This window comes from Tachypleus tridentatus, chromosome 4, assembly GCF_004210375.1.
Source record: "Tachypleus tridentatus isolate NWPU-2018 chromosome 4, ASM421037v1, whole genome shotgun sequence".
NCBI classification, from domain to species: Eukaryota; Metazoa; Arthropoda; class Merostomata; order Xiphosura; family Limulidae; genus Tachypleus; species Tachypleus tridentatus.
In genome coordinates, this window is record NC_134828.1 from 115,644,137 (window position 1) to 115,668,809 (window position 24,673).

Genomic DNA, 24,673 nt, shown 5'->3' on the forward strand with positions numbered 1-24,673 from the left:
TCTCAGTACGGCTGGCATGAGAACTAGAAAGTTCGAAACGTTGTTTTCTCCTTATCAATAAAAGTGTTAATACCCATACTAACCGTTCTTAGATACATTTTTATGTCAAATGGGTTTCTCGTCATGAAGACTTACAGAAATATGCTCTGGAAATGGTATTTAACTCAATAAAGAAAGCAAAGGTGATTATATATGCTTTATAAATTAGTACAAATTTGATAATTCGACTAGCAAACAGTGATGTCGAGAAAACCCACTTGTAGAGAAAAATATATATATAAAAACGGCTCGTTTGGGTTTACGTAAAATATTTTCTCAACCCAAACGAGCCATTTTTACATATATATTTTTCGACTAGCAATGCTCACATTTCTTTCATACAATTGTTTTGATGTTAAGCTTCAATTAATTTTTTTCTTCTTCTTAGTAACGTTACATTTTACTTTTAGTTAGTTTTTGTTTTCTCATATTAACACCTGAATATAATATTTAAAACTTTCTTCTTTCACCGCACGGTTGTGCTGTTCAACAATTAAAAATGGCTGGCAAGGGTATGTTAAAATTTTTCATAAAATAATAGTAGTAGTAGTTTTAATTTGAAGTTTTCATAATAAGCTTATTGATATTTAGTTTATGTTACCATTATTTTGATTGAGATGTGATATCAACCACAATGAATTACTAGTAAAGAAGTAATTAATATACAATAAACGTAATTCATACATTTTATTTGTAACATTAATTTATATTTTTATCTTGTACAGTGTTACTGGTAATCGAAATGTTAAGAGTAAGATAACTGCAATAATATTAATAGTAAATATAATAGAGGTATCAAATGAAGACGGAGATGTCAATACCAATACTAGTATGACAGTAAATAGCAATGCTAGCGCTGTAGTAGTGGTAATATTAATATTAATAACTTAAGAGATTATTATTCTGAAATTCTTTGTCTCAAATAAAGTGTTAGGAAGTTAATAATTCTAATTAAATATAAATTGTTTGGTTGTGTGGTATTACATTTCAATAAGAGTGATAATAATCTTTAATAAATCTTTCTCTACTGGTGCTATTTATGTTTTCTGAAAAAGAATACGTTAGTATCTTATTCAAATCTTTTATACTTTCATCAAGTTGTTGTTATATTCTTCTTGCTGGAAAACCATATAGGGCCTATAAAAAAATTTCTATATTTAAGAATGTTATGTTCTTAAGGTATGGAAATTTGAAAGGAGTTCAATTTGTTGTATGAAGAACATTGGTGTGATTAGTGTTAAATGTTTCTATTTAAACCAGTGTATGTTTTGATTACTTCATAAGGAACTGATCATTTGAGAATAAGAACGTTATTGTGACTTTGTAAAGTTTTGGTGAGACTGTACAGTTTTATCCCCTAATTTACAATAGTGAAATCAACTTGTTTGAATGGATTTGGTGGTAACTAAAATAACACTGATCAATGAAACTTTTGCTATTGGAGAAACTCAAGTGATTCAAGATAACTAGATGGTGTTGATTTCAAAAAATTTAGCTATACACTGTCCATCATCTCTGGATTTTCAGTTATTGTAATATTATTATTTTTCATCACTTTGTGAAATACCAAGCAGTGAACTTAGCATCACAAATTTTTGCTGTGAAATTAAATCTACTTGGTCAGTTTAAAGGGTAAAAATCATACATTTTTGATAACTATAAACATTGTACTGTATTGGTGAAAAATTCCAAATATATTGTTCTCGATGTAATTGTAGCCAATTACACTACCTTTAGTTTATTCTCATGTTCATCTGCTCTGTCAGGGAATCATGAAACTCACACATGTTCAGTTTACTATAACATTTGAAGAGTTCTTAAACTGACCATAAAAGGGATAGAGTCGGATGTTTCTCTCTCAGGTGCCTCTCACTCACTCAGTTGGTACTTTGTTTTACACACTGCCAGAACAGTCTGCTGATCTTCCTTCTTGCATCATAGTTGTATTATAATCTGATTCTGTGAAACTGTAAAATCTTTTAAACTAGTTCTGTAAATATGTATGGTTTTAATATATTTTTTAAAATCATTTGAAATACTGGCTTCCTTCATTACAAGTAAGTCTTGAAGTGAAAAATATCATCCAAACAGTTTCTGCTACATTTGTGGAAAATACGTACAAAGGTAAAACAACATGCATACAGGGTGAAGGTAGCTTACTACTATTATGTTAGGCGTAAAATTGATTACCAAGAAAATTGCTGGCTTCACATGTGTTATACAGTTTGTATATCTTACTTGATATGGATTTGTGGCTGGATAAGAAGAGACAAGTGTGCCATTTGCAGTTCCCATGATATGGTGTGAGCTGAAAGATCATGTAACTGAGTGTTTTTTTTTTGGTTGACTAATGTTTCTGGATGTTTAGGTAAAACTAAACAGTACATTAAATATCCAGATATTGTATCTGCAATGAAACCAGTAACTCACAAGGATGGTCTTCCAGAGCCACATTCACCTGTGAATTGGTAAACAGAAGTTGTCCTGTAAAGAAGACAATGAATTATCTTCATCCATTAATTCTACTCCTGTGACACTTCAATATAAACTGTTACATCTGACCACACAAGTGTAGCTAAATGATCTGATTCATGGCTTGTCTCTATCAAATCAACATGGGGAATTTCTTGGTTTTTATTTACAGTAATGGAGTTTATTAGCTGCAGGGTTTCAGTTTACCAAAGTCACTGTTAAAGTTTTGTGTCTCACAACGGCTTGCAAGATACTTTGTGTTTCTGTACAATTGTTGGTACATTAATGGAATAATTAGATACTGGTCATAACCCTCAAGAATGGAGACTTTTTATCAACTTATCTAGAGCTAGAATGAAAGCTGTACTTTTACACAAATGGAACATTAAGTCATTGATTCCTGTTGCTAATGCTATAAACATGAAAGAAACTTATCCGCTGTTATACTTGAAGCCATCAAATGTGATCACCATAATTTATTGCACTCCTGCTAGGCCTGCAGAGGAGGTGTATCAACATTATTACGTTTTATGTTTCTGGGACAGCCAAGAAGATAAAAATTATTTTTAAAAGAAGGAAATACCAGTGAGAGAGAATTACATACTAGAGAAATGGAGTATCAGGTATCAACCTTCAGTGAATCCTGTGTTTCTTTTCCTATATTGTATTTCATTGAAAGTATGGTATATACAAGGAAGTGGCTTTTGTAACAGCTATCCTGTTAATTGTAGTTTAACTTAATTATTTCAAAAGTGACTTCAAGAGAGTTGTAAGATTTTATTTATCTGATGAAACTTAAAATTATTTTATTTAGTTGTACTTGAGCTCTGTATTTCTTATAAATGTTTCTGAAACACCATTTTATGTCTGATAAATAATATTGCTAGAAATTAACATAACTTGCACAGCAACTAAACATATTTATAGCAAATTTCATAGGGTCTATAAATTTGTAGGTGTTTGTTGCTTATTGCTATCAGTATAAGACCATAAAGTTGAAGCTGATTAGAGGTTACTTCTGTATCTTGGAAAATAAACAAAAACACCAAAATTGAACACTAGTTATAATCTTTTATAAATAGCTATCATTTTAAAATAGTGTTAACACTGGAATGTGTTTAGGACATGGAATTTGTCATTTCTGTTTCCCAGGCCCTTAAAGTATCTCAATTATGTTTATTTTTTAAATTTTGTCATGCAATTTGGTGATTATCTTATTTTCTTTTTTAAATCATTTGTCAATACTTGTAGACACTAGTTTTGTATCTCAGGGTGGTTGATATGGGTATTAATACTTTTACTGATAAAGCAGAGAACAATGTTTTGACCTTGAAGATGACCTAAGAAGGTTGAAACATTCTTCTCTTCTTTATTAGTAAGTGATAATTCCCGTACTATTCGTCTTGAGATACAAATTTACATTAAGTGGGTTTCTCATCATCACAAATTATTACTAGTTTTATCCACAGAAATATTAAATACAAGTCTGAAGAAGTCATAATATCATAATGTAGGTCAGCATTTAATATACTGGAAGGTCATAAGATCTAAAAAACATTGTGATAACAAATATTTTAGAGTATGTACAGTAATTTGGTATCACTGTGTTTGGTGGAGATTAAAAGGGAGTCTAAGAAAAACAAACCCATGGTGATAGTTACTGGTTAAGTCTTATTTGGAATATTTTGCTCAGTTTGAGGATCCTTATCTTAAGAAGGACATTGAATCATTGGAAAAGTTTCATATGGGGGATGGTATTTGGGAGAGAGAGGTTGTCATATGAAAACAGGTTATGCTCTTTGAAATTGTTTTATCTTGAAAAACTTTAATATTTAGAGGGGACCTGACTTAGGTGTGTAAGGTTGTTGAGGAAATTCATAGTGGTGATGCCTCTTCTTTCAAACATAGTAGGACTATGGACAGTTTTTGAAAGTGTTGTAGTCATCTACAGTTAAGACAATGTTTTTGAACAGAGTGGTTGATCTTGGAATGGGTTGCACTCAGATGTGGATGATAAGATAAATTTAAGGGGCTCTAAACGAAGGCTTGATAAATATTAGCATGATGAGGCTGTTTTTTATTCTTTTTACTGGATTGGGCAGAAATTAAAACTATACTGTGGTGATATGCTTGAAAATTACAAACAAATATGGTCTCAGAGGTCACTAAAGATGCACTCCTATTTATACTTGTTTCTGAATGATGTAGTGAGCATGGTGAGTGGTTCCACCAAGATATTTCTACAGTGAAACAGTATTTTCAAGAACAATGGAATCCTGTGATGATGGGAGATTACTGTTGGATCTTACAGTGTGAAACTGAAAACATGCACAGAAGGTGCATCAGATCAAGCAGGTGTTTTGTTATTCAGAGTAATACCTTGAACACAACCTGAATGTATTTTCAACATATAATATTATTACACTCATTTTTTAAACTGGTGTTTCTATTTTGTACTATTATTCTCATCAAATAAATAAAATTATTAAAGAAAATGTTGTTTTCATTATATATAAGAAGGAGATTCTGTATGTTGTTTGTAGTAACTTGGCATTAGAAATTGCCATAGATTAGATGGGCCAAATTATACGTTAATATCAATTGGAAGTAGTTTTTATGACAAAAAGGCTTCCATTTACACACTTGAATGTTATGAATAACAGAGAGCTATGGAAGCATGACTGTTAGTTGTGTGTTATGAATAACAGAGAGCTATGGAAGCATGACTGTTAGTTGTGTGTTATGAATAACAGAGAGCTATGGAAGCATGACTGTTAGTTGTGTGTTATGAATAACAGAGAGCTATGGAAGCATGACTGTTAGTTGTGTGTTATGAATAACAGAGAGCTATGGAAGCATGACTGTTAGTTGTGTGTTATGAATAACAGAGAGCTATGGAAGCATGACTGTTAGTTGTGTGTTATGAATAACAGAGAGCTATGGAAGCATGACTGTTAGTTGTGTGTTATGAATAACAGAGAGCTATGGAAGCATGACTGTTAAGCTGTTCATTGTGAAAATTTCTTTGTTGGTTAGAGCTATGAACATGAGCTCTTAGGCTAATAATTTTAAGTGAAAAGGAAAGCTAGTAATTTTATCAGTGAGAGATGTAAATACAGTGATTTGTAAATTTTAATAATTAAGATTTTTTCAGTGTGAAAAATTAACAATTGATACAGTTTAGTACATGTGGTTGTTATTGAAAATGTCCAATTTTTTCTAGCTTTATGTTCGATGAAGTTGACTCTACCACGTCTTCCAGTTTTTCTTTCTTACCCTTCTGCTGCCATTACAACTAATGTACTACCACTAAGATCTCAAAATAGTACAGAATCCAGCCCAGTTCCTGCATCTGGTGTTCCAGTGAAAAGGAAGCCATACTCTCCCTTTCAAGACACGAGTAATGCTGCAGAATATGCACTTGCACGTGTGGATGATCTTTTAAACTGGGCTCGAAAGGCAGGTTTCAATATTTTTACATGAATATATTAGATTTGTGTGACTTGTTTTAAATTGAAAATTGATTTCTACAATCTTTATTAACTTCAGATAAGTTGTATTGGAAATTGGACATAAATGCAGGACTGGTTCTTGCTTTTATGAGGTGATCTAATGAAGTTTCTTGCTGTGTGATTTTAATCATATATTTTTATTATACAGGTATAGAATGTTAATAGTGATCATACTAATGTTTTTGTCCAGATGTTCTAAAATTTGTGTTCCATTTTTGGAGAGTTGCTTTCAAATGCTTTACCATCATTCCGTGTTTAAATTGAACGGAATCATGTCATGTTACAAAGATAAACATTTCCATTGTAATGTAAACATGTCTGTGTGTAACTCCATGACCTTTTGGTCTGAATCACACAACTGTCAAAGTTAACTTGTCAAACCTTTTATTGGTCACATTTTCTGTGATAGATACATATGTGGCTCATATTTGCAGTTTTTAGACAGTAAGAAGTCAGTACGTGTGCATGATTTTCACTGATTTAATTAAAATTCAACATAGACATTGTGTACTGATTTTAAGAAACATGAATCGTTTTTCAACTTGTTCGCTGATTGTACATATTTGTCAGTATTGTAAATAAACATCAACTAGATATTATTTAAAGCTGATAATAATTTACAAAGCTTTCAAGAAAAAATGCAACACCAATCAAAGTTTAAATTGAGAAATACTAACGTATCTCTATTCATCACTTAGAGTTACTACTTTCAGGACTCTCACTGTGAAGAGTCACGGACTCTCAACTTTTTTTTTTTTTTAAAGTCCCAGTAAATGTTCAAGGTTCCCATAGGTGAATGTAATTCACTCAAAAAACGACAACAGAAAAACAGCTCTTCCCTGTCGATAAAAGAACCTTACTTATAATATACTCTACATGTTTAACTTCTGTAAGTGTTAAAGGTCATGTTAATATTTGCTGAAAGACTATATATATATTTTATGCTGCATGTTTTTTTCCCTTTATGAGTGCAAAATAGTTTTAATATTAAAATTAAAAATACTTTATCTGAAAATTTTTAAATATTATTTGCATAACACCTAAAACCTTCAAAGTAAATCTCAGTTTTTTTTTCAGAAACTCATGTTTTATCTGTTACATTCTTTGACTCTGCATGAGGCTGGTTGATTTGACCAATCTGGTAACCACCATAAGAAATTAGGAAATAATGAATGCATCTCATGAAAATTATTTTTATTAATGTTATATATTTTATGTTAGCTGACCTGAAAAATTTTCAGTTTTTACATATTAATTTTATAATAAATAAAGAATATACGTAAACAAAAAATAAAGTACTCACCCAATTCTTTGTTTTATTTGCCCTTGAAATTTGATGAAACTAAATCCCAATAATTATACTATTGCATTAAATATTTTCTGTTTAATTAAATAATGTATCAACACAGAACAATAACATACAAAAAGGAAATAATATTCCATAACTATCATAATTTTTTTGGTTTTCTAACTGTGCAATAAAAGTCATTAAAAATTTAGCTAAGCTGATTGATTTTTTTCTCTCATAGAAATAAAATTTGAACTGGAAAGCAAATAGACAGTTTTTGTCTGCAGGCAACAACATAATATAGTACATCATTACATAGCGAAAACCTATTGGTTATAAATAATATAATATTAAATGTCTGAGAACTTTTATTAAGTTGTGAAAAGAGAGGATGTGATGAGAGGGGACTTCTTGTATTGTTGTGTAAGTAAATAAGATTGAAGACTATAAATCATGTTTTACCTGAGCAATGAAAACATTATAACGAGTAATTTACATTAAATTTTATACTTCTCAGAGGAGGTGTTAGAATCATTAGAGAAGAGGGAAGACTTAGGTAATAAATGTCTTAGTTCTTGTATTAGGAGAGGCTGAAGATTTTAAAAAATACTTCCTTAAAATTTAAAAATTTAAATTTAAATTATATTAAACTTTGATTTATTATCTATATTTTGGCCTGGCATGACCAGGTGGTTAGGGGACTCAGCTTGTAATTTGAGGGTTGAGGGTTCAGATCCCCATTCCACCAAACATGCTCTCCCTTTCAGCAGGGGGTGTTATGATATGACAGTCAATTCCAATATTCATTGGTAAAAGAATAGCCCAAGAGTTGACAATGGGTTGTATGACTAGCTTCCTTACCTCTAGTTTTTCGTTGCTAAATTAGAGACAACAGTGCAGATAGCCCTTTTGTAGGTTTGCACAAAGTTCAAAAGAAACAAATCTCTGTTCTGATGCTATTTATATTTTTATACATTGATAAAACCATAGTTTAATTAAATTTTGAATGTAACTCTCTTGAAAGATTGTAACATGCAAAATTTGACCTACCCAAAGTGAAAAGGTTAATCCTATTGTACTTTCATGTTGTTGTTTTTTTTTGCAACTTAGCATCATTGATAAAATCTGTTAAACATTGACTGTGGACATTTGTGTAATCTGTATGCTGTTTAGTTTGTTATGGTACAAGTTTCAAAGCAAAATACTTGTGCTTGCCTTGCATATAGGGCATTTTGCACTGTATATTCAATACATGGGAGGCCAAATCTTATGTTTTACAACAAATCCATGTACATATGGGACCCAGGAGTGTGGGTTAACTAGAATCCTCTACCTTGTGTGAAAGTTCCTTTACATGCAACAAACCTTGAACAATTTCTCATCACAATATGCATCTCCATGTATTGTGCTAGCCTATGATGTAATATCACAAGGCTGTAGTTCTCTTTAAATAGGAGGTTAATATAACCTGAGTAATTCCAGAGTACTAACATTTTATCATCAGCTCATTCTTTCTTCAACACTGATCATGTTCAGATACAATTTTTTCCTGTCTTTTAGTTTCCTCTCACTTTGGTCAACTTCTTTTCTTTATTTAGTGTTAACATTATTTGGCAAATGTTACCTACATTCTTCAGGATGCTTGTGCTGGATGGTCAGACTTTCTAAGTTCAGTTTGAGTCTTCCTGCTCAGTATCTTATCCACTTCAAGAATTTTATTCAGTTCCTATATGGGGTGAATTCCACCCTTTTCTTTGAATCTTCTTACCATAGAGATCTTGGTGTTGAAGGCTTTTTACTCTATTTCTCTTTGTGAGTAGTTCTCTTGGTTATGAGGATTCTTCTCCAAAACTCTAGTTTCTCTGATTTGTGAGCACATTTGTTCTCAGTTGATTCTGGTAGATCAATAGAACATGTCCTTATCTGCCCTTGTGTCTCTGAATCCCATGCATTAATCACTTTTTTCACCTATTTTAATGGGCCTCATAAAGACAGTTTTTCTCTATCACTCCTCTTCCCTGTTTCCTATTCCTGATTATGACCTTTGTGTAGTTTTTCAGACTATTACGTACCTACTTCATCATTTTGACAAATTTTCTGTTTTTTTTATCATTTCTCCCTGAAGATATATATTCTTCTTTCACTTGTTTGTGATTGCCGTCATTCATGTGTTTACACTTTGGTACCTGTTTCACTCTGTATCATAGGTTGATGATGTTCTCTGACTGTCCCCCTCCAAGAACTTGGGTTACCCGAGAGGGACATTGGGTGTATTTCTCCCTTTAATGTCCTGTGTGTCTGATGCAGGGAGTTTGTTTTTTAGCTTGATTGGGATGCTTTTTTCAATGGAATCTGCAATTTAATTCAATGTACAAACACTAGCTGCAGGGTTTAAGTACTTGTTGAGTGATTTGACATCGGTATAACCACATGCAGACACAGCTTTACACCTTTCACTTACAAACATCTTGAAAACCTCTCAATGTAACTGGAGAGGAGCATGACATCTGATATAAATTGCTACAATGTGTTATTGTTTAGATATGGAGTCAAGTGGTAAGACATTACTTAGATTACAACCAAAAGTAATGTTTATGAAGATGCTGAATAGTAAATAATAAATTTAAAAAGTAACAGAATTTTCCAGTAAAGAGCTAGAATATTTTAATGAAAATATAGCAGTGTTAAATGTAATACTGGGTATTTGGAAAGTCTGGAACCATAGTGACTACAGTGTATTTTACAGAATATGTTCTGCATGCTGTCTTTGTAGTAATACTGGGTATCTGAAAAGTGTGGAACCATAATCACTACTAGGGGTGTAGATTTTTTACACCTCATGGGGGAGGATGATTTTTGCAACAACTTATGTGGACTGTTCAATTTGCAAATTGGTTATCTCTGATTACGTGAACCTGAAAGCTGTAAACATGCAGTCACAGAGTAATCTTGTTGCCACGATACTTCAAGGTTTCCATGTATAAGTGAGGTGTTGTGAACAGTTTTCAAAATGTTAATAGAATAAAGACAAATGTGTCACAAATTAACTGCCACATGAATTTATTCCTGCACACTGCACAGTATAAAAGATGGCCATTATACTTGACAAGGTTACTAATAACTTTCATTGCATGAATCACATTTTCAAATATTAATAAAATTAGTAATTACCCTTGATAAGTTTATATCTACTGAAAAACTGTTCATGTTGTTCGATAAAAATAATTAAAATGTCTTTGTGAACTTTTGAAAATTACACATCAATACAATGTAGCACGTAACTATTCATACTTTTTATTGAAGTAAGATTTATTTAACTGACCTGAAGACAAAAGGTCAAGACTTTCAAAACGTCATCCTCTAAACTTGTCTCTCCACAACAGGCAGTTACCGTCCATTCTACAAAGCTTCATCATGAATACTCTTCCTAAACAATCTATCAAAGAATATCCAGTACAATAGTTTGTCTTCTCTGATGTGTGGCTCCTTCTCATGACATGTTTTATAAGATGTTCAGATATTCAAATTATTGAAAACATTCAGTGACAAAACTAGTATTCTACATTTGCTAAGCTATCAAATAGAGTTTTACAGAAAAGGTGATCATGATAAGTTTCAAGATAATTGCACAGATTAGGGGATTTGGTTTGTTGGTAGGTAAACATATGAATGAGAATTGGCACATTAGATTTGTTAGTGAAACAGTGTTCAGATGTTGCTCATTCTATCTAGTGATCTTATGCAGTGTTTCTGACAAGCAGGTACAGACAAAGTTTTAAGATTCTAAATGTGCTAACTTTTTATAAATCAACATCTTTAAAGGATTTTCTAAGCCTTTGTTTACCAGCAGTGAGGTATTACGGTGGAATTTAGTGGTTGTTTTCTCTATAAATGTTGAAATAAACTTTAAAATTAAGAGTCAACCTGATTGCCTGGTAGGTTTTTATCATTTTTTCTGAAGCACAACAAGGGAATTCTGCTCTAACGCAATGTAGGAAACTGACACAGACTGTTAACAACAGTACATACACTGTCATACTGCCAAATGGTTTTTTTTTGTTTTTTATTTCCCATTTTCATCTAAAGCAGTCTGTTTTTACTGAAGTATTACAGTTTATGTTAATTGCAACATTATGACAATAAAAGTAATGTTTTCCCATCATTCTTTGTTAGCCTACTGTTTTGTAGAGTATTTTGTAGAATGGGAGATAATCTGGAGAGAGACAGGATGGGTTGTTTTGTATCTAATCATAAACACCTTTGGTGTGAAAAAATATTGTGATCAGAAAAGATGGAATGTGAACTTAAAAGATTGAAATCCAAATTTAATACAGAACTAGCACTTACTGCAAATATTCAGTTGTTAGTTAGTCAAGGTGTATTTATTATTTGTGTTGCTGGGTAAAAGAAAATTTTTGGTGTAGCTAACCAGTAAGTAGATATTTGCTATAAAATTCTAACCAGTGGTGAAGGTTTCAGTTTTGATTTCATTTCAAAGTACAAGTTCACTTCTTTCTTGGCCACACTTTTTTCTGATATCATGAATGTTTGTAAATATGCACTGATAGTCCACAGCAAATAAGAAAGTGGCACCTGATAGTAACCAACGTTACCTTTAGGATCACAACCCTATTATCTGGAACAAACCTATACTCTAGAGAACCAATTAGATTTTTAAAATATATGGTTTTAGTTTTCCTTTATAAATAATATTGATAATTGTTGTTATACTAATATTGATAATTGTTATTATACTAATATTGATAATTGTTATTATACTAATATTGATAATTGTTATTATACTGATATTGATAATCGTTATTATACTAATATTGATAATTGTTATTATACTAATATTGATAATTGTTATTATACTAATATTGATAATTGTTATTATACTAATATTGATAATTGTTATTATACTAATATTGATAATCGTTATTATACTGATATTGATAATCGTTATTATACTGATATTGATAATCGTTATTATACTGATATTGATAATCGTTATTGTATTAATATTGATAATCGTTATTGTATTAATATTGATAATCGTTATTATACTAATAACATGGAAACAAGATTAACAGTTTCTTGTCATTATATTTGATGCTGCTTGCTTAGGCTAATATTATGTGATGTTAAATGCTGTTTAATTAGAATAACATTTCATAAAATTTAGCAAATCTGTGCTTAGAAACTGTTATGGATAATGCTTGTCCACCTGTATGATTCTTTTGAAAACTGGAGCTAGAAATGTCTATCTGTATGCTCTTACACCTCATAGTTTTGTTGCTCTAAATCAGCTACCTTTAGTATGAATGACAAAAACTATAAATAGTTTATCTTTGTTACAGCTTCACCATAGAGTTTTTGAGTAGGTGTGTGCAGAACTTTTTGTTGAAAATGAGCAGTCTTTGTTTAAAAAGTTTGTACATGTGGCTTATATTTTTAAACCAGATTTGATACATAATTGTAGGTTGTAAGTATTAGTCTGTGTACAGAATTCGAAAGAAAAATCCATGGAAGTTAAGTTTGTTTTACTATCAAAGTTTTTATACCTTTGGTGACAAAAAAAAGAAAGAAATTCAATCAAAATTGAAGATTTTATAACTCTCGTATTTCTTTGTGGATTGTCTTGAGATTTGATAAGTGAATGTAAGGGTCCAATACAGCACATCTGTTGAAAACATGGTAGTTTGATCTGCCACAGTCTGAGCTATAGAAAGTGAAAAATTGCTAAACTATCACTTGTGTAAATAACACACAGTGTGTCCTGCGAGTTTTCTTTCACATGACACACTACTTGTATGTTGATATCATTGTGGTATCAGCTGTTTATATTGTTTTTGAAAGCTTTATATCCACTGACAAGTGCATTAGGAGTGACAGATGTTAGGATTATTGGTTGTAAGTATTGTTTGCTTACAAGAAAGAAGTTCATTACAACTATTTTTAGACTAAACATTCACAGAATAACATGAATCTGTAAGTTAAATTAATGCATTCTACTAGATATTTATTTATAGAGAAAGGATAGGAGGTGTGACTGAAGCATTTGATTTTCATAGTTGTTTGTATTCAAAACTGATTTGGCAACCACATAAAGGAAGAGATATATTTACCTTCTTGTTTGTTCTTTCAGAGCTCTTTGTGGCCTTTAACTTTTGGTTTGGCATGTTGTGCAGTTGAGATGATGCATATGGCTGCTCCACGATATGACATGGATCGTTTTGGGGTTGTTTTTCGAGCCAGTCCTCGACAAGCTGATGTGATCATTGTGGCAGGAACATTATGTAACAAGATGGCTCCAGCACTGCGAAAGGTAAAAAAATGCTAATAAAAAATTTAAAGAAAGATGCCATTAAACTTTAAGATTTGTCAGTGATTTTGTACATACTTTTTATACCTTATAACAAGGTTTGAAATATTTCTGACATTAAAGTCCAGACAGTAGCCTAACTCAGGATAAGGACAGATTCATTTGTGCCTTGCCTCAGGAAAATATATAACCTAAGTTCCACTTTTGTGCAAGTTATGAATGTTATAAGTAAACAAAGAGCATGTTTTTCTTGTACAGTTTAGTGTTTACTAGAGAAGTGAAATAACCACACAGTACTTTCTATACAATGTAGAATTACTTAGAAACCTTTAAGGTCAACTGTCTCAACTATTTTTATGCAACTGGAAACCAAATTTTAAATGTGTATTTATTGGCTGGTGGGGAATTATTGGAAATCTAAAAACCTTTGCAGCATAAGAGACTTTACGAATCATAGCGTAAGAGACTTTACGAATCATAGCATGAGAGACTTTACAAATCATAGAGACTTTACGAATCATAGCGAGAGACTTTACGAATCATAGCGTGAGAGACTTTACGAATCATAGCATGAGAGACTTTACGAATCATAGCGTGAGAACTTTACGAATCATAGCGTGAGAGACTTTACGAATCATAGCGTGAGAGACTTTACGAATCATAGCGTGAGAGACTTTACGAATCATAGCATGAGAGACTTTACGAATTATAGCGTGAGAGACTTTACTAATCATAGCGTGAGAAACTTTACTGAATCATAGCGAATCATAACATGAGAGACTTTATGAATCATAATAATCGTTAGTTGTGGTAAATGGTAGAACTTCATCAACAACTGAATCTTACTAGGTGTGAAAATTTATCTTAAAATATATTAAACAGCAAATGGTTATGGAGAAATGAACATTAAAAAGATGAGGTAAATGCTGTGTAAGTGGAATGTAAACCTGCAGGAAATATAAGAGTAGTTGTTAAAAGGTAAACCTAGAAATAGTTGAAAGTTGAATGATAGTCATTGGTTGGGGACACACCATTACTCAGAACAATTTAATAAATTTATAATCACTTTTATCTTGTTTTAAAAAACTGATGACCCTATTTTAGCATTTCTGAAAAAAAAATAATATTTTTGCCCATCTTGTTTTGTACAAAACAATTAGATATATCTATCTTTGAAATATTGTACAATAATTGTACACATCAATTCCCAGTCCTCCAGCATGATAACAGTAAGTCCTCAGATTTACAATGCTAAAATTAGGGGTTCAATTCTCCTAGATGGACACAGCAGATGGTTTGATATGGCTTTACTATGATTAAACACAAACACACTTTTCCCTAAACTTCAGATCTTGTAATATATTGTTAAGAAAGCAATGTTTAGTACATTTAATATTAATATTTTAGAATTAAAATATCACACAAATGAGTCCAAAAACATATTATACTTTATAAAACAAGGTTATTCAGAAACAGAGGTTAAATTATTCAGGAGATAAAAACTTGTTTATAAGTTTGTAAAATCAGAAATTTATCATAATTCCATCCAAAAATATATTTCATAATTATTTGATAGATTAGGTTGGGATTTTATGATTCTATGTTTATGATGTTATAAGTGATGTTAAGTTGAATGTTTAAAACCTGATTGTGATGCAAAAAACAACTATTAAATACAAATGTTGCATGAGGTTCAAACATTACTGAAAATGAAATAATACAATAAATCATTTTCAGGTACTTAGTATTATACAAATTAAAGATCTAATTTTTAAATACATTTATGAATAAATTTAAGGGGGCCAGGGTGCCCTTCATTTTATTATGGTGACAATAGTAATACACACACACACACATATATGTATATATAGTAAGATAATTAAAAAAAATGATCCACAACTAGTAATAAACAGAAATCTGTTTCATATTTTTTTTCTTTCTAAATACAAATATGTCATGTTTTTGATGTTGTAATTTGATGGTAAGAAATTATTCTTGCATAAAACACTATTGGATAATGGTCACCATAACTTCCTGTCATCATTCACACACCACAACTGGGTGATGGTCATCATAACTTTCTATCATCATTCACACACCACAACTGGGTGATGGTCATCATAACTGTCAGTCATCATTCACACACCACAACTGGATGATGGTCACCATAACTGTCAGTCATCATTCACACACCACAACTGGGTGATGGTCACCATAACTGTCAGTCATCATTCACACACCACAACTGGGTGATGGTCATCATAACTGTCAGTCATCATTCACACACCACAACTGGGTGATGGTCATCATAACTGTCAGTCATCATTCACACACCACAACTGGGTGATGGTCACCATAACTGTCAGTCATCATTCACACACCACAACTGGGTGATGGTCACCATAACTGTCAGTCATCATTCACACACCACAACTGGGTGATGGTCACCATAACTGTCAGTCATCATTCACACACCACAACTGGGTGATGGTCACCATAACTGTCAGTCATCATTCACACACCACAACTGGGTGATGGTCACCATAACTGTCAGTCATCATTCACACACCACAACTGGGTGATGGTCACCATAACTGTCAGTCATCATTCACACACCACAACTGGGTGATGGTCATCATAACTGTCAGTCATCATTCACACACCACAACTGGATGATGGTCACCATAACTGTCAGTCATCATTCACACACCACAACTGGGTGATGGTCACCATAACTGTCAGTCATCATTCACACACCACAACTGGGTGATGGTCATCATAACTGTCAGTCATCATTCACACACCACAACTGGGTGATGGTCATCATAACTGTCAGTCATCATTCATACAACAGATGACAATCACCCATGCTTTGTATTTTTCTTTCTCTTCTGGAAATTGATGGCTGTCATGATTACTAGAATTCAGCATATAAAATGGGTGTGTACCATTTTTATAGTATTTTAGATCAAATTATTAAGAGATCTTTTATGATTTACGATATGGCTCTGCTTGTTTACAACCACAAGACTCACTCAATTTGACAATCTCAAACCAAAACAAGTCCCAATTCTTAGGTCAGGTAGGTGCTGCTATATAATGAACAACATTATGATAATGTAATTTTTCTAAAATCTTATTATGTCAGTTTGGAATTCTTCTATCATATTTCAATATGTATTGGAAATCCATGTGTTGTACTAATCTTTTCTTTGATATTTAATTTAATGTTTCACAAATATTACTGTGTGTAAATATATATGATAAATCCTACTTTTTTTATGTGCACAGTTTGTACAGTTTGACACTGGTCTTGCACCAGTACATGTACACATGACTTGTACAGAAATAGTTTTGTTTGTACAGTTTGACATTTATAAGTGTTCATAGACATTTAATAATTCTCAAGTTCATAGACATTTAGTAATTCTCAAGTTTTAAGTTAGCGCTTCTGTGTAGACGACTAGGAAGGTACCTTATTCAAATTCCTAATACAGAAACTTTGTACAAAACCAGCTAAACTTGTCTGTAGAGTAATGACAGAAGCAAGTAACCTAAGAATTATGGGATATTATACTCAGGATTTAGTGTGATTATGAAAGAGGTTTATTTTTATTATCCTGGCTTTCTCTTGTTTTGTGTGTCTTATGTTTGGCTTATGATTTTATTATCTACCAAAACAACCAACTAACAATTATCCATGCCAGTAAGTTAGAAGTTATTGAGAAGGAGACAGTGATTAAAGATTATTTTGTTTGTTTATCCACATGTGCTTACTTGTTTTATTTTCTGTTCATTTTATTCGGTAGGTAACAGTCCTAACCATGCATTTTGTACATACTATTAATCATCTGGCATATATTATTATGCCTGAATACCATACATGTAGGCTTTTGGGTTTGAGAAAACCGACTTGCATTTGAGAAATAATTTACTGCACATACATTTAGACTTAGTTGTCAGTCAGAGTGGAATTATAAGTCTTACTGTAAATTCTTTGTTATTTTGATGTCACTCTTTTGCCGAAGGTTCACATGCACATGAACTTACCAATTCTAGTTTTTGCTTGTGAACATTCATCTAAATTTGGAACATTTTTCTGGTATTTAAATCATCACTAATAATTTTTTTCTGTGTGTGTGTATGAGTGTGTCTGTTTATTGACCTTGTGGTTACACTGAGAAAAGTAACATATAAAAAAGCCAGAATCATATACTTCCTTCCAGAGGCATCACTAGGCACTAGTGCCTGGATTCTATTTGTCAGTGCTCCAGGTCTCCAGTTGGGATCTTGAAAAATTAGATTAAAGAACCATGATAAATGTTGTATTGAAATCCAGGAAATCCCTTTGGCTATGAGTTAGAACCCTGAATCTTTTAATCACTTTTAGCAATGCCCCTAATTCCTTCAGTGTAATATTTAAGTCACATGTGCATTGAGTTTTATTACATTTGTTTTATGTAATACAACTGTAAAGTATGTGTAATAAATAAGTAACCAAACTCCTAAGGAACAAGCCCCCCAGTGGCTCAACAGTATGTCTGCAGAATTACAATGCTAAAATCCGAGTTTTGATACCTGTGGTGGGCAGAGCACAGATAGCTCATTGTGTAGCTTTGTGCTTAATTCAAAACAACAACAACCTAAGGATCAAACAAAACTATTTGAAAGATATTTTACAGTATAATTAATATTAGTTTGCCTGGATATATTTCAGATCTATGACCAGATGCCAGAACCTCGCTGGGTGATATCAATGGGAAGCTGTGCAAATGGAGGAGGATATTATCATTACTCATACTCAGTTGTAAGAGGTTGTGACAGAATTATCCCGGTAGACATTTATGTGCCTGGTATGTTACTCTTTTATTTATTGTCATAGGAACACACAGGTCACAAGATTATTTGATGCTTTTTTTATCTTTTTATTTAAAGGACATGTGGTACATTTAAATAAAATAAGAAGATACCAGTTTATAGTCTTGGTTTATTCACAAATAATGACTGATCAAATGGGATTTTATCTTCATTATAAACCAACTGATTAATGAATATATTTTTTATTATTATTAATTCACTTTCTTTATCTGTATATTAAATCAATTTAAAATTTATCTATCAACTGAGTATTATAAAGAATAAAAAGGTTTTAAAAAAAGTAGGATATATAATTACCAGGTAAAATAACAATAACAAAGTAGGATATATAATTACCAGGTAAAATAACAATAACAAAGTAGGATATATAATTACCAGGTAAAATAACAATAACAAAGTAGGATATATAATTACCAGGTAAAATAACAATAACAAAGTAGGATATATAATTACCAGGTAGAATAACAGTAACAAAGTAGGATATATAATTACCAGGTAAAATAACAATAACAAAGTAGGATATATAATTACCAGGTAAAATAACAATAACAAAGTAGGATGTATAATTACCAGGTAAAATAACAATAACAAAGTAGGATGTATAATTACCAGGTAGAATAACAACAACAAAGTAGGATATATAATTACCAGGTAGAATAACAATAACAAAGTAGGATATATAATTACCAGGTAAAATAACAATAACAAAGTAGGATATATAATTACCAGGTAAAATAACAATAACAAAGTAGGATATATAATACCAGGTAAAATAACAATAACAAAGGATATATAAAATAACAATAACAAAGTAGGATATATAATTACCAGGTAAAATAACAATAACAAAGTAGGATATATAATTACCAGGTAAAATAACAATAACAAAGTAGGATATATAATTACCAGGTAAAATAACAATAACAAAGTAGGATATATAATTACCAGGTAAAATAACAATAACAAAGTAGGATATATAATTACCAGGTAAAATAACAATAACAAAGTAGGATATATAATTACCAGGTAAAATAACAATAACAAAGTAGGATATATAATTACCAGGTAAAATAACAATAACAAAGTAGGATATATAATTACCAGGTAAAATAACAATAACAAAGTAGGATATATAATTACCAGGTAAAATAACAATAACAAAGTAGGATATATAATTACCAGGTAAAATAACAATAACAAAGTAGGATATATAATTACCAGGTAAAATAACAATAACAAAGTAGGATATAATTACCATAATTACCAGGTAAAATAACAATAACAAAGTAGGATATAACAATAGGATATATAATTACCAGTAAAATAACAATAACAAAGTAGGATATATAATTACCAGGTAAAATAACAATAACAAAGTAGGATATATAATTACCAGGTAAAATAACAATAACAAAGTAGGATATATAATTACCAGGTAAAATAACAATAACAAAGTAGGATATATAATTACCAGGTAAAATAACAATAACAAAGTAGGATATATAATTACCAGGTAAAATAACAATAACAAAGTAGGATATATAATTACCAGGTAAAATAACAATAACAAAGTAGGATATATAATTACCAGGTAAAATAACAATAACAAAGTAGGATATAATAACAATAACAACAAAGTAGGATATATAATTACCAGGTAAAATAACAATAACAAAGTAGGATATATAATTACCAGGTAAAATAACAATAACAAAGTAGGATATATAATTACCAGGTAAAATAACAATAACAAAGTAGGATATATAATTACCAGGTAGAATAACAATAACAAAGTAGGAATAATTACCAGGTAAAATAACAACAAACAAAGTAGGATATATAATTACCAGGTAAAATAACAATAACAAAGTAGGATATATAATTACCAGGTAAAATAACAATAACAAAGTAGGATATATAATTACCAGGTAAAATAACAATAACAAAGTAGGATATATAATTACCAGGTAAAATAACAATGACAAAGTAGGATATATAAATAGGTAAAATAACAATGACAAAGTAGGATATATAATACCAGGTAAAATAACAACCAGGTGAAATAACAATGACAAAGTAGGATATATAATTACCAGGTAGAATAACAATGACAAAGTAGGATATATAATTACCAGGTAGAATAACAATAACAAAGTAGGATATATAATAATAACAGTGACAAAGGTGAAATAACAAAGAAAAAAAGTAGGATATATAATTACCAGGTGAAATAACAAAGTAAAAAAGTAGGATATATAATTACCAGGTAGAATAACAATAACAAAGTAGGATATATAATTACTAGGTAAAATAACAATGACAAAGTAGGATATATAATTACTAGGTAAAATAACAATGACAAAGTAGGATATATAATTACCAGGTAAAATAACAATGACAAAGTAGGATATGTAATTACCAGGTAGAATAACAGTGACAAAGTAGGATATATAATTACCAGGTAAAATAACAATGACAAAGTAGGATATATAATTACTAGGTAAAATAACAATGACAAAGTAGGATATATAATTACCAGGTAGAATAACAATAACAAAGTAGGATATATAATTACCAGGTAAAATAACAATAGCAAAGTAGGATATATAATTACCAGGTAGAATAACAATAACAAAGTAGGATATATAATTACCAGGTAGAATAACAATGACAAAGTAGGATATATAATTACCAGGTGAAATAACAAAGTAAAAAAGTAGGATATATAATTACCAGGTAGAATAACAATGACAAAGTAGGATATATAATTACCAGGTGAAATAACAAAGTAAAAAAGTAGGATATATAATTACCAGGTGAAATAACAAAGTAAAAAGTAGGATATATAATTACCAGGTAAAATAACAAAGTAAAAAAGTAGGATATATAATTAGCAGGTGAAATAACAAAGTAAAAAAGTAGGATATATAATTACCAGGTGAAATAACAAAGTAAAAAAGTAGGATATATAATTACCAGGTAAAATAACAATAACAAAGACTATCAGTTTGATCTTTGGAACACAAATTTGATGTTATTTTATTTACGCTGGAACTGTTTGTTTCAAATTTACACAACAACATTACAGTTTGTGTGTTTTTTCTTCTACAGTTTTTTTCAGGTTATGATAATTTTCACTCCACAGTATTATTATTATTGTTCTTCCTTGTATTATTTAAGTTTCTTAACTTATAACTTTTATACGTCTTACATTTGTGTTCTTACTCATATTTGATTATGTTTTGATATGCTTATATCATCCTTCGATGACAATTACCTTTGATATATTTATCTGTTCCACTGTTTAGTTTGTATGTTCATGATTAAATTGTTCCATGGATTTGTTGAATATTTTCTGTTTATCCCTATACCATTTTGTATGATGAGTCTTTTCAGGCAGTTTATTCATTCATTTATTGTTTACTTGTTTATTTTAAAGGTATGTAGTTTTATTATATAAAAGTATTGTGTGACTAGGATAAAGTTGACATTAAGTTCCTGTACATAATATTCTAAGATTAACCTTATATTGAGTTCCTGTACGTATTCTTCTAAGATTAACCTGACATTGAGTTCCTGTATGTATTTTTCTAAGATTAACCTGACATTGAGTTCCTGTATGTATTCTTCTAAGATTAACCTGACATTGAGTTCCTGTGTGTATTCTTCTAAGATTAACCTGACATTGAGCTCCTGTATGTATTCTTCTAAGATTAACCTGACATTGAGTTCCTGTACGTATTCTTCTAAGATTAACCTGACATTGAGTTCCTGTACGTATTTTTTAAGATTAACCTGATATTGAGTTCCTGTACATAATCTTCTAAGATTAACCTTACATTGAGTTCCTGTATGTATTCTTCTAAGATTAACCTGACATTATGTTCCTGTACGTAATCTTCTAAGATTAACCTGACATTATGCTCCTGTACGTAATCTTCTAAGATTAACCTGACATTGAGTTCCTGTATGTATTCTTCTGAGATTAACCTGACATTGTGTTCCTGTACGTAATCTTCTAAGATTAACCTGACATTATGCTCCTGTACGTAATCTTCTAAGATTAACCTGACATTGAGTTCCTGTGTGTATTCTTCTAAGATTAACCTGACATTGAGTTCCTGTACATATTTTTCTAAGATTAACCTGACATTGAGTTGCTGTACATAATCTTCTAAGATTAACCTGACATTCAGTTTCTGTATCTAATCTTCTAAGATTAACCTGACATTGAGTTGCTGTACGTAATCTTTTAAGATTAACCTGACATTCAGTTTCTGTACCTAATCTTCTAAGCTTAACCTGACATTAAATTCCTGTAACTAATCTTTTAAGATTAACTTGATATTGAGTTCCTGTAATTAATTTACTAAGATTAACCTGGCAATGAGTTCCTGTAATTAATTTTTTGAGGTTAACCTGATATTGAGTTCCTGTACCTAATCTTCTAAGCTTAACCTGACATTAAATTCCTGTAACTAATCTTTTAAGATTAACTTGATATTGAGTTCCTGTAATTAATTTACTAAGATTAACCTGGCAATGAGTTCCTGTAATTAATTTTTTGAGGTTAACCTGATATTGAGTTCCTGTAATTAATTTTATGAGATTAACTTGATATTGAGTTCTTGTAATTAATTTTCTAAGATTATGCTGACATTGAGTTCTTGTAATTAATTTTCTAAGATTAACCTGGCATTGAGTTCTTGTAATTAATTTTCTAAGATTATGCTGACATTGAGTTCTTGTAATTAATTTTCTAAGATTATGCTGACATTGAGTTCCTGTAATTAATCTTCTAAGGAATGCCACAACTTATCTGTTTGCAGTAGATTTTTAAAATAGTTTAAAATTTTGTCATTGGTAGGTTGTCCTCCAACAGCAGAGGCTCTTCTGTATGGAGTACTACAACTCCAGAAAAAAGTTAAACGCATGAAATCAGTTCAGATGTGGTATCGAAAATAAACACTTGTCAATGATGGAAGACACATTTTCTTTTGTTGGAATAGATTTAGATAACATCCTACAGTATTTGTAAATAGGCCTTTAGTCATCAGGATGTTTTGTTTCAGTATCTGTAACAGGATATTTGAACAAGGTTTCTAATGTAAAGTGTTTAGTTGTGAATAAAGTTGTAAGAAATGCTATTTGTTGGAATAAAAGTAACAGAGCTGAAACATAAAACAAACAAGATACATAAGAGTTAGATATACAGTGTCCATACATGTGTGGAATCTTACTTTATGTGAGAAGTGAATTTTTTATCAAACAATGATAATCTTTTCTACAATTAGTTGCTTTTTGACATAATTCTTTAATTTTGGTCTTTTATTGTATTTATCATTAAAGTCAAGGTGACATTGTTATTACAACAGAAATGTGCTATTAATAAGCATAAAATAAAATTTGTATGTTCTCTAAACATTCATGTATTCACTACTTCCCATTTTTAGCTGTGGTAAAATGGCTCTGATATTTTTTTACAAGTACAAACCTCTAGTTCATAGCTCTTTTGTCTCTCAGTAGATTTGAGATCTAATTGGTAAACCCTTTAAATTGATGTACTTTACTACACCCAAGGTCTGATAGATTAATTTAGACTTATTGTGCCTAAAAGAATTTCAATAAGAATATAGGCTGGTGAGATCCTGATGAGTAACATAATTGAATTTGGTATACACGTGCCACACTCTTGATATTGCACACTAAATATAGAGCTAATAAAGGGGGAAAAAATATCTGAGATTAATTTATTCTAATTCTGCCTGAAATAATTTCAACTATTGAGGATTCATTCATGTTTTAGATTGTATCACAAATCAAAGTTTCAGTACTCCTTTTTCTATAATTATTTTTACAGTTTTGTATCCTTCTATTGATACAAGTATTGGAGTTCTTTACTTTCCTTGCTGTCAGAATAAAGTTTTTTCTGTTGTTGGATTATTTTTCTTCTAATAACACAGAATAATGGCAGTTATAAACTCAGTATGGACTCTTTGGAACTGCACCTGAAAAGAATTATTTTTGTGCACTCATAACAGATTTTTAGAAATTGCACTATGCAAAGACATGGAGGTAGCCAACAAGAAAAATAAACACTGAATAATATTGGTGCTGGGAGAACATTATTCTTATTAAGGTAATCTTGTTGTCCATATG

At 30.8% G+C, this 24,673-nt stretch overlaps 1 protein-coding gene across 1 annotated transcript; it reads left to right on the top strand.

Annotated features, from left to right (window-relative positions):
* Positions 1-417: 417 nt before the first annotated feature.
* On the top strand, positions 418-23,661 carry LOC143249927 (NADH-quinone oxidoreductase subunit B-like). Its single transcript, XM_076500543.1, has 5 exons — positions 418-551; positions 5,735-5,970; positions 13,460-13,639; positions 18,354-18,489; positions 23,382-23,661. Exons 1-5 carry the CDS (start codon positions 539-541, stop codon positions 23,477-23,479), a joined length of 663 nt encoding a protein of 220 aa, XP_076356658.1. The 5' UTR covers positions 418-538; the 3' UTR covers positions 23,480-23,661.
* The last annotated feature ends 1,012 nt before the right edge of the window (positions 23,662-24,673 follow it).

Excerpts from the sequence above, each read along its gene's own strand:
- LOC143249927 (XM_076500543.1), top strand. Across the intron at positions 5,971-13,459 it reads TTTTAAACTGGGCTCGAAAG|AGCTCTTTGTGGCCTTTAAC; the intron begins GCAGGTTTCAAT and ends TTGTTCTTTCAG. Across the intron at positions 13,640-18,353 it reads TGGCTCCAGCACTGCGAAAG|ATCTATGACCAGATGCCAGA; the intron begins GTAAAAAAATGC and ends GATATATTTCAG.